The 11071-nt window shown below is 44.4% G+C and overlaps 3 protein-coding genes across 7 annotated transcripts in view; 2 read left to right on the forward strand and 1 right to left on the reverse strand.

Annotated features, from left to right (window-relative positions):
• LOC108631019 (uncharacterized) overlaps positions 1 to 3166 on the forward strand; it is a 19108-nt gene extending 15942 nt beyond the window's left edge. Inside the window, exons 1-5 of one of the 2 annotated variants that reach the window (XM_018034686.2) lie at positions 235 to 436; positions 860 to 1206; positions 1277 to 1548; positions 1618 to 1855; positions 1935 to 2107. In XM_018034686.2, coding sequence (XP_017890175.1) covers positions 411 to 436; positions 860 to 1206; positions 1277 to 1548; positions 1618 to 1855; positions 1935 to 2107 — 1056 coding nt within the window. In that variant the 5' untranslated portion in view covers positions 235 to 410. Of the gene's footprint in view, positions 1 to 234; positions 437 to 859; positions 1207 to 1276; positions 1549 to 1617; positions 1856 to 1934 lie in introns of those variants that run through there. The other variant, XM_026818502.1, reaches the window with a different exon arrangement.
• Positions 3167 to 3222: 56 nt separating this feature from the next.
• Positions 3223 to 6504, reverse strand: LOC108631018 (FGGY carbohydrate kinase domain-containing protein). Of its 2 annotated transcripts, none has more exons than XM_018034684.2 (11): positions 6311 to 6504; positions 5701 to 5968; positions 5531 to 5642; positions 5209 to 5446; positions 5000 to 5127; positions 4635 to 4817; positions 4353 to 4560; positions 4129 to 4279; positions 3980 to 4054; positions 3630 to 3907; positions 3223 to 3554 (listed from the first exon to the last, which is right to left on the reverse strand). In XM_018034684.2, exons 2-11 carry the CDS (start codon positions 5875 to 5877, stop codon positions 3467 to 3469), a joined length of 1638 nt encoding a protein of 545 aa, XP_017890173.1. In that variant the 5' UTR covers positions 5878 to 5968; positions 6311 to 6504; the 3' UTR covers positions 3223 to 3466. The 2 variants fall into 2 exon arrangements, with proteins under 2 accessions (XP_017890173.1, XP_017890174.1); XM_018034685.2 differs by lacking the exon at positions 6311 to 6504 and adding an exon at positions 6072 to 6242.
• Pop5 (POP5 ribonuclease P/MRP subunit) lies at positions 6485 to 9003 on the forward strand. Of its 3 annotated transcripts, XM_018034692.2 has the most exons (6): positions 6485 to 6576; positions 6688 to 6847; positions 6961 to 7106; positions 7202 to 7371; positions 7430 to 7580; positions 8336 to 9003. In XM_018034692.2, exons 2-5 carry the CDS (start codon positions 6828 to 6830, stop codon positions 7544 to 7546), a joined length of 453 nt encoding a protein of 150 aa, XP_017890181.1. In that variant the 5' UTR covers positions 6485 to 6576; positions 6688 to 6827; the 3' UTR covers positions 7547 to 7580; positions 8336 to 9003. The 3 variants fall into 3 exon arrangements, with proteins under 3 accessions (XP_017890181.1, XP_026674314.1, XP_026674313.1); XM_026818513.1 differs by lacking the exon at positions 6485 to 6576 and having other exon boundaries at positions 6592 to 6847; positions 8480 to 9003; XM_026818512.1 differs by lacking the exons at positions 6485 to 6576; positions 8336 to 9003 and having other exon boundaries at positions 6593 to 6847; positions 7430 to 8319.
• Positions 9004 to 11071: the final 2068 nt, after the last annotated feature.

The raw sequence follows: 11071 nt of genomic DNA on the forward strand, positions 1-11071 counted from the left end.
TATATATATAGTTTACAGTCTCCGTCAGCATCCGTATCCACCGTTACACAATTTTGCTTTGTAAAACGTGTTCATAATAAAAAGAATGCACATGCGTTCACAGAGTGTACATTGAAACGGAACGTTTACTTTTTTATCGGCAGAGTCGAGAGATTGGAACTGACGACGTAGTAGTGCATGCCGAAGAGTACACATTGTACATGTATACGTATATTACGTTACACGTACGAATACGAAGTCGATGGCGCGATGGCTGCATAACGTCGTGGTTGCTGCGTGATCTTTAGTGATCCCCCGTTGATTTCCTTATTTTTATTTGCCCTTTAGTTGATTTAAAAATGCTGTAGGCTCTCGTTTCGTCCCTCGAGGTCGTGGAGTGTCGGTGCAGCGTCATTCTCCCGTAACAAAGTATGATGAACGCGAAAGTGAAAGCGAGGTAATCGATGCTTCACACGTTCCAAAGATCTCGAGTCGATGGTACTTGTTGCTTCTGTCCACTCGAGACCGATTTGACGGTCGTCCTTCCTTTCCGACGGCATCCCGGTGTGACTGCGCGGGTGATCGATAGACGAGTGTCGTCATTAATTGCTGCTCGTTCGTTGTTCCTTTGTGAGATTAGGCATGATAAATTCATGTTTAACTCGGGAGAGTATTGATCTCTGTTCCCCACTCTGGGTACAGGCAGAGGCACTACTCGTTGATGAACTTGTCGTGCACGTGGGGTCGGGGTCGAACACGTCTCTACGCTGTTTTAACGTGACGCGTATACTACGGCTTCCTATTTTCAAGATCGTATCTTCCAATTCGTCGGACGTCTCTCGACGATTCTATGATCACGTACCCTTTGTTTTATTTTTAGGCAGTACTTGGACCGATTCGGGGATCAAGGGGGATATTTCGACGTCGTGGTACGTCCGATGTTGCAACAGGGACACGAAGGAGAATTATGCGGATGGCTGAAGGAAATGAGTTTGATCAGAACCGTCTCCACCTGCCCGTACCCGGAATGCAAGGGAAGGAGCCTGGCTTGGAATCAAGCGAGAATCGTAGACAAATACAGCTGGTCTTGTCCAAATTGTTCGAGGAAACAGTCGATCAGGGAGAATTCCTTTTTCATCGGAGTTAAATGTGACCTGAAAACGTGCCTTCAACTGATACTAGGATGGTGTAAAATGATACCCAGCGAACTTACTGCCAATTACTTAGGTATTGTCAGCTATCGGAATCGTGTACGACGACGGTAGATCGATGCATCGTGTATGTTCGTTTTTTCTAGACATAAAGAAACACGTAGTGAATAAAATATACGAGAGGTGCGACGAGGTCTCGGAGAGCTATGTATCGAGCCATCCGGAGGACTGGGTTCTAGGAGGTAAAAGTGCAATATTGATCGTCGACGAGTTTCCTAACGGATACATGACTAAGAATCCTTCTGACACGAGTAACGCTAAGAAGCGCAACAATAACTCCAACACGATAGTCTGCATAGCCGAAGCGAACACGATGCCGACTAGAATGTGGCTTCACATGATCGAAGCATTCCCAGAGGTACGTTCGTTTCTGCCCCTCTCGACGGTCACAGTGTCTCGTTTTTAGTGATACCGTCTCTGGTTTCAGCCGTTGAAAATAGAGAAATCATCGTCGCAGGGAGACGTCGATAAAAGTAGCGTGGTCGAAGAAGCATTGAAAGAGATCGTGAGGCACAGTGCTCCTGGTAGTTACATCGTGGCAAATAGCCGAGCTCGCTGTTGCAGCTTTGAGTTGTTGCGAGAACTGAAGCAGTACACGGTGGTCAGTGTCGAGCAATTGCAGAAGTTTGATCCACCAGGGAGGAGTAAACTGCTGAATAATCTAGGTACGTTTACTAACGCGCTTCGCCGACGAGTCCTATCGACCATCAGTCTCTCATCGATAAATCTGTTTTGTGTGTTAAGAAACGATTTGGCAAGCGGGCGTCGAGATCTGTGACGAGATTCAAGAAGCTACTCAAAACCTGGGACAGCGGATAATATCGAAACACTTGTGGAGGCAGAGATTCGGTACGTCACCATCCACAGCATTTCAATACATGCTTAATCACATCGCAGAACGTTACCGCTTCGTCTAAACTCCCGTCCCGTGGGTATTTCTCTTTTGTTCGTTTCTTTTGCTAATTTTAACGACGAATCTGTCGTCTTAAGGAGCAATAATACCGAATGCCAGCGAGCAATCGTCCTCTTCGGCGAAAGTAATTATTTTGTGAACGAATAACGCTCTGGAACGAATTAACGTCGATTCGAAGCCGAATCGAATATTGTACGAGTCGCACTAATGGCCTTACTAAAATTAGAGAAGCCTTACAATGTATATTGTATGTACATACGTACCTATAGAACGTATCTCCGTGAAACGATACAAGGATTTAATGCGTTTCACCGAAACACGCACTTCGTGTCTTCCAAACGTCGAAATATTAAACTTATCATTTTTAAACTCAAATGTTTACGATGATCGTTGATTAGTTAGCGTTGAAGCATCGCGTAGGATATAAAATATCTCTCGAACACCGTTGAAGCGTACTCGATACGTACTGTGCAACTTTTCTATGAATGTCGTTTTCGTCGAATCAGACGATCGAAAGACTGACGGCGCTACCATTTTTTCATTATACTCAAAAGTTGATGACAGTATCTTGCCCCGTTTGGACATCAAGTTATCGTTATGCATCACCTCGTGGTCAGACCGATTCTGTGATACAGAACCGTTAGTTTTACTCGTTCCTTGGGTCGTGTGAACCAGGAGGGGACAGACAGATATCCTGGTCGTATAAAATTTGATAAAACGGTTTTCGCGAACACAATGTGATAATTATGTTACTTCGCGTGGTAAAACAAATGATATATTAGAGTTGAGCAGATGACACGAATCACTAACGATAAGTTAAATGAGTCGATCGAATTTAACGCGGTTAAGACCTTTTTATTCTTATGTAGTTCGTAGTATCTTATTTTATAATTTATAAACTTACACAATGATATTAAGGAATACGAGCGTTTGTGACAGAGTGTGTGTGACTGAAACGAAAGGAGAATTCAATATTTTTGTAACGATTCATCGATCATACAGCAATATTGTTATAATTATACGTGTTTTGTACCAGATTGTAATAAAAAGTTTCGACGCATTATGTAAGTTAAGATCAGTTCGTGATCCGTGGTACAGGAGGATAATTCAATGAAAACGTTCTATGAACCCTTTTATTAGTAACGAGTAAAGACGAGAGATAAAGTGCGTAACAAAAATATGTCTCGCTATAATCCTATTCACGAAGTATCGTTTTAATCGTAAAAGAAAGATCGTGTTGCCTGCGAACGGTTGTCGTAGGCGATCTAAAGACCTAACTATGAGATTCTGCGTGGAAATTTGGTGCACCTGGTATTACTATCCTTACCACGGTGTCAGCGATAACGTAAATTCGTACACCCAGTCACGCGAACTCCTCGTTCATGATTTCCTTGTACTCTTTCTGATCTCGTACCATCTTACGATAAACCCGATACTTTTGAAGGTGATACCTTGAAAGTAAAGAGAAAGCGATAATACAGCAGCTGAAAACGGTTCTCCGATCTTTTCGAGACCGATCCACTTACTTGTAGCACTCGTTTTTGGGTTTGACGATGTTCGCAGAACCGCCCATCGTTTCGATAGCATCGTACATCGTACCGAATCTGCCAGCTGCGTAAGATCCGAGGATCGCAGCACCTATCAATACCGATTCCTTTTCGACTGGACATAGGACAGGCAGACCTAACACGTCCGCCTGGATTTGAATGAACAATGGGTTCTGACTGAGGCCACCGCAAACTAACAAAGTTTCCACTCTGTGACCGGCCGCTTCTAGCGTCTCCAAAATATATTTCGTACCGTACTGTTGAAAAATGCAAATTATCTTTCTGTGGCGTCTGAACACGTCGACACAGTATTACGTGTGCACGCGTACCGTTAACGCTTGCACCGTTGCCAAGTACAACAATGCCAGATCCTCTTGGCCGACGGACAACGAGAGTCCCGATATCTACGTGACGCGTAAGAGAAAAATTTCAGATGATTCGCTCGATTAACGCCTAAGAGCAATGACGCGTTTATTACCATTCCTTTGATACTCGGATCAGCCAAGGGAGAACGATTACCGTGGAAGTCTGGCCATACGTGAAGATCTCTCGTCAAGTACGAAACGTTTTTCAGGCTCCTCTCGTCGGCCATGGTTTGCAACAGTTCGGACAAATGCTGCTGTATGTGTCTAGAACGATACCAATTCATGAGAAACATTAACGGTGTCCGATTCGGGCAAAGCGCCGAGTATCGACGCGTACTTGTTTCGGGTCAAACTTTTCAAAATTCCTGGTGTCGCGGGATGAGTGTCGATTATGTGGTCGAGTAACTTCCCGGTGGCGCTTTGCCCGCCTTCGCTCAGCCACAATCCTGGAACCATGGCACTGAAATACGGTCCCCAAACCCCGCTGACGAAATGTTTCTTCTCGTTGACTATCATGTGACATGTCGAGGTGCCGCAGATCAATGCTGCAAGATGATACGAAACGCTTTGAAATTAACGGCAAGCATCGTTTATACACAACGGGGACAGTCATGGATACCTAATCTACTCTGCAACTCGTTGGACACGCCAGGCACAGAACATCCTATCATACCGAGTCCACCGGCGTGTGCATCGATGAGAGAAGTGCCTACCGCTGTTTGCTCCAGAAGGCCTAATTCAGACGCAGCTTTTCCTGATAATCCTTGACCGACAGGATCGCCGGGGCTCCTGACATCACTACCTTCGTATCAATGTTTCTTTTCGTTAAAACGAGCCGACACCTAAATATTATCCGTCTGAACACTAAAGGGACGCGTCGACTCGAAACTCATATCGTCGATCACGCGAGCAAACCGATTATCGAAGTTTACCTATACACCCGACATAATTTTCATTATATTTTCGTGGAATCACAGTCTATACCTATTTTCCGCCAATTATCTTTCTTCAGATCATTCAAGTGAATTTGTTCGAAGAATTCCTCGCTCCATTTGTTATTACCATCTGGAGAAGCGCTGTAATTCCACTTACACACCAACGAGCATAGGGATCTGAAATCAGGTCGGAAAGCTCAGTACGTTACCGGAACGGTAACGTGTCTTTGCGTTTGTGATACGCGATGGTATCGTTACCTCGACTCGGAACCCGTAGCTTTCCACGTTAAGAAATCAGGCAGATCGAACAGAAGTGCCGCACGATTCCAGGACGATGGTAGATGCCTTTTCAGCCATAACATTTTCGGAGTTTCCATCTCGAGCGATACTTTTCCACCTACGTACCGAAGCATGTCGTGTCCTCGCGCGTTTATCAAGTCAGCTTCCTCCTGTGCCCTGTGATCCATCCATAATATAACGTTCTGCTTGTCTTTGCCTACGACGCAAGCAGAAAATGTACACATCGATCCTTCTGAGAGCAGTTTGAGGGATGATATAAACGCGATTCGTGGAAGTATACCCGTCGGACTGACTGTGACCGGCGATCCTGTCTTATCCACTGCTACCAGTGAACAAGTAGCATCGAATCCAATACCCTTTATGTTGTCTGGAGAGGTATCGGCCACGACTGACTGTGCATAAAAATTTATTGTAGAATGAAAAGTGGTCGTCGAGCGAAATTGCTGATACCTTTACTACATGGCAGACCGCGCTCCAAATGTTTTCGGACGATTGTTCGTAGAAGTTGGGAGCGGGATGAAAAATCTCAAGGGGGCACGTTGCCATTTTTATTATCTTCCCTGTGGAAGATACTAAAGCAGCTCGAGCACTTCCTGTTCCTACGTCGACTCCCACGAAGTAATCCATCTCTCTGATCCTTCGAGCAGGTCTGCAACTTTTCTGCCTTTCGCTAAGAGAATCCAACTGAACGTTTCGTTCCGACCAGAGCCATTACGAGCTGCAAATAAGAATAAATTATCGAAATCATTATCAGCTAGGCTTAGTCGTAATCATAGTCTTGTTTTTAATCTCTCGTGACCCTGAGATAACTCCGGACTCACTTGCTACATGGCTAGTTCGATTCTGTTTCATTGAAGAGAAAAAGAATCGGAGGAAAAATTGTTATCTTTAGTTTTGAACAGACTCGTGTTCAAAGTTTTTGCAATATGTAACGTAAACGTGACAGAAATCTTAGATCTAGGCGAGAACGTTGAACGTGAAGTGCAATAACATTACGTAAGCAGGATGATACGATAGTTCCGTGCATGGAAACACGTGTGCATAAAAAATTCCAAGTTACCTTGAACAATTGTACTGATTTGCATGATATATTGTACGATCCCTTTGGAAATGTCACGTTAACTTCCATCGGAGCTCTCGATACACGGGTCGAAATATTAATTGTAGAAACGATGTTAACGTCGTCGTCGTCGTCGAGTAAGGAATACAAAATATAACGTTGTCGAAGAATGTTAACGAAAATACGATACGCATTGCACGCACGTGTACGAGTATGTTTGACAGCGACCTAGCAGAACGTTATACAATACATAACGCGCCGATCGTGTACGTATACAGTACACATGTATGTGTGTGTGTGTGTGTGTACGCACGCACGATCGAGAGCATTGAAAGTAGTGCACGTGGTGTCGATGATTCCGGATTTCACGGTTTCAGGCGGAGCGTACTACTCGACAGTGATATTCTACCGGGTAACGTAAAATTGCGAAGTCTGCCTGTAGAGAATTTGTACGTACGTGAGCAATGGTCAACGCATAGAACTTATTTGAACTTGAAAGCGTCGCATAACCTAAAACATGGTTCGCTTCAAGAACAGGTGATACAGCAATTTCTTATTCATTTTAAACGTTTGGCAATGCAGGCTTCGTGTCTTTCTCATCATTTTCGAGATGATGCGATACATCCGACTCATTGAAAATGTATTTGCAGATACATCGCGTTCGAAATAACTCTTGGTAACAAGTCTGAGAAGCCTTTTCCTCTGAAAACCACAACGTTACATTTTACTATTCAACGAAAAGTGGAACAGTTGTACGGGGAATTCGGCGATGCCGCGATAAAAGCTGGTTTTACCGGTAAGCAAAATTGGAAGATTGTGTGTGTACATCGCTGCGTTTTCAACTTTCATAGGACTCGCGCATAGTTTAAATTACCGGTTAAACTTTTCCAGCGAAATATTGCAACGCACACACGAGGATAGCACTGGTCAAAACCAGACACGGACCTCATACATTTTTACTAACCGCAATACCAGCCATAAACGATATCGCGGGACGTTTAGTGTCCGTAAAAATACTTTACGTGGGCGCTACGTTGAAACATTGTTTCCTTTTCATAAAAGTAAGCGACGCCGAACGTAATGTTTAGAGCAAAATTTTCATTCTGATCAAATTCGCAGAGATATCAGCATAAAAAATTGGAAGAAACATGGAACACTCTCAAAACCGAGACGGAGCGAAGAAACATGGAGAACGCTTTAATGACGTTAACGCCGGCCATGAAAGATTTTGCGTAGAAGGTTCTGCTTTAACGAATCGAATAGTTTTAAGGTAACGTATCATGTTGATAAACTGAGCACGACTGCTGTAAACGGTGTTTCACGATATTGATAAGTTTTTCGATATTAATCGTAAATTATTTCGTTCGTTGAAACTCTCCCCCCTCAAATTCCTTCGCGTATCCTTCGCTCAGGATTAGGCATTTTATTTCAAATAAGATGATAAACGATCGATTGAAAATGAATATCTGCACACTTTTCCTTCCACTCGATGTTTCGTGCACGTCAGAGTGATTAGAGGTAATGGAAAGAAAGGGCGAACTTGAAATCTTTTTAAGCTATGATGAAATGAACAAAATTGATCGTTCGATGACTCGGCGATCCGGCACAGATCTTAGAATTCGTCGCATTACAATTTTATCACTCCTTCGCTCGTCGAGAGTCGAGAGCGGCGTAAATTTGAATTTTTATGCGGGAACCATTTTCCGCGTCACCGCCCACGTGACAATCGACAGTCGACCATTTGCTTTTTGCGCTCATGTATATACGATCGTCGTCGTCGTCGTCGTCGCTGTATCGCAGTGTCAGACGCTAAGCATTTTCTACGTATTTCGGCATACCGGCCTTCGATTTAATCTTCGAAACCTTGTAATCCGATTACCAGTTTAGACGCTTGAACAACAGAGACGCGTTTGTTTGTTCGATCACTTGTTGAATGTTTCCGGGATACGTTGCTTTTCGCGTTCAAATCACTGAATATCTGTGTAAGAATAAATCATAATGTTCCTTTATTCTTGACCGTTACAGTTCTCATCTTTATTCTTCTTCTTCTTCTTCTTCTTCTTCTTCTTCTTGGATGACCGGCCAGTGGCTGGTTCGTGGTGTTCGTCGACATTGCGCATGAGTCAAAAATCCCGCGATGTGCTCATCATCGTTGCCTTTGGTCGCCAGTTGTCGCTGCTTCAGCGTCCGTCAGTCCGTCTACGGTTGCTGTTCTACCGGCAGCGTAATTGACGGTGTGACTACTTACACCTACGCCATACGAGATACGCAGAGACACGAGAGTCAACCGAGACGAACAACCCGAACAACAGAGGAACAGGAACAGAGCGGTTGCAGTTGGCGTGTGGCAGGCAGTCGGTGCGCGAAAGTGTTCACGAAGCAGTGCAATTAGTTGTGGTCAGTTGTGGCGTAGACCGAGTACGTACTTCAAGATGCTGTAGTCTCTGGCGCAAAGGTACATACCAATTTCTTACGAAGGAAAACCGAATTCGCACGCGCGTCGTGTTCTTCGAAAATTGTTCAGCTCTATTCGCGAGATAATCGCGAGACAGGAGATCAACCGGCGACCGATTCACCGCGTCGATTCATAAATAAATGTGCTACGCATCGAAACCGACGAGGAACCATCCGCAGGGACGTCGCAGCGGCCCGTTTCATCTCCCGGCGAGGATCTAACGTTTCCTGTACTCGAGGTAAGAGACGTACAGAACCTTCTTGTACAGACTATCGATTTCACTTCCGTGCCGTTCCGTTCAAGGGGATACGCAAGGAATCCATCAGATTCCTATTGTCCTCCATCTGTTTAAGTTTGAACCGATCATCGGATCCGTCTCGTCAGAGAACGTCCCTCCGTGGACCGTTTGAATGAACGATCGATTTGCAGAGTCAGTGGTGTCGCACCCTCTGTGGACAGATTCTGTCTTTTCTAAATGAAACGAGCCATGGGGGAAAACTTATTGTCTCGATCCCGATTATCGGGCAGACAGAGGTGTGCCATCTGCGAGTACGTGAGTACACGTTGGTATCGATGAAAGATGTCCTGTCGGGATTACACTGTACGCTCGATCGGGTACTCGGAACTCATACGGGAAGGACGAATCGATCGGCGAACCAGACGGTCAGAAGCAATCGAAACGCACAACGTCCAGCTGTACCCAGCTAGCTGCCCCCTTGATTCTCGGCAACGACGTTCATATGAGAATCGTTTACGAGCGTTGCGCAGGCCTTTTGGCCTGCTGTGTGCGAACAGATGTCGTTCCCGCTCTTACGTAAACTTAGTCGATCGGGACCGAGACCGTTTTTCATCCCTCTTGGTCGGAAATAATAGCCGCGTCTCTCGAATTTATTTCTCGCGGTCCTCGAGCCGTGCGTGTCTCTCGCTCGTCCCCGCGAATGGCTGGTGACCAACGATGCTCGTTGTCTCTTCGAATTTTCAGGCCACTCGAATTACGCGTGTATTACGCATACACTTGTATCGCGTGATTCAGGATTTATAATGGTAGATAATTTTTACCAAAGAGAACGTTCGAATGAAAATGGAAAACGCAATCGCCAGCGAGCACGAGCGTGGATGTAATCCTGTGGTATTCGCGGTCGGAGTTATTCGTTAAGTTTACATAGTAGGACGGATAGGTCCACTGGTAAGGGTAGATAAGCTTTGTGTAATCATCAGCGATAGAGTTCTCCTCTGGAACGACTCGATGTGATGATCCTACTCGGTGCTGTTCGTTTGAACGTTGGAAAAACGTGTTCCTGTTTTAATTTTTGATTCTAAACCTTTTTCAACGAACGGTGGCAAACCCATTACGTAAACATCGCGGAACCTTTCGCACTTGGTTGCGAGGTAGGGTACAAGGATGACCATTGTGCAATCTTCATGAAAGTTATTTGCGGATTGTATCGTTAAATAATAAGACGTACGGCGTATACCTTCGTTCCAGTGGACCGTTTCGAACCGCGTGAACGTTAATGATTCCGCTGTACCTCTCGCGAAGGAAATGATTGTTGGCGGGAGTGCGGGCGAGAGTGATCTTGATCGTCGAATACCCCGAGATCTTTCTCCCCTCAGTGCTCGTGCACTATGCAAAATACTTTCCGCCTGTTCTGTTCTCATTCCCATCGTCGCGTCGCGTCGGTGAAAGCGTACGAAACAACGTTGAACGCGGGTATGGAAACATTTCCAAAAAAAGGTAAATATGTCGCGGTCTTCTCCGTTGTGAACTGTGCGAACATCGCGTTTAAGGATGTATTGGCTATACAGTTTAGAAAAACGCATTTCCTATAATTAAAAAGAAATCAGACGTCGGAAGAACAATGCTAATAATAAATAGCTACGTGCTAAAAAGTATAAAAGCAAATATCCAATTAATTATCGACGCTGGCTTTTTATACAGAAGTTGTAGGCACTGACGTCCTCTACAAGCATTTCATTGTCATATCTCTTGTCCTCAATTCTATGCATTTCTCTTCTAATTTCAGTATTTAACGAGTTAAGTATGATTATATGACATTTTATTGATGTTGACAAAATCCGACCATTCCAGCGTCGAAACGGCGAACTTTTGGCAAAAAATTTCGTTTTTTGCCCATAACTCCTAAACCCTTGGAGATACGGGAAAATTGCATAGGACCTTTCTTGTAGAGCACGACGAGATCTACAATTTCTGTATAAAAACTTTTCGCTAGCATTAATAGTTTACGAGTTATTTGCAAAAAACTAGAAAACAGTTTTTTGCAAATTACTCGGTAACTATCGAAGCT

This window comes from Ceratina calcarata, unplaced genomic scaffold (assembly GCF_001652005.2).
Source record: "Ceratina calcarata isolate Rehan_Ccalc_2016 unplaced genomic scaffold, ASM165200v1 scaffold8, whole genome shotgun sequence".
NCBI classification, from domain to species: Eukaryota; Metazoa; Arthropoda; class Insecta; order Hymenoptera; family Apidae; genus Ceratina; species Ceratina calcarata.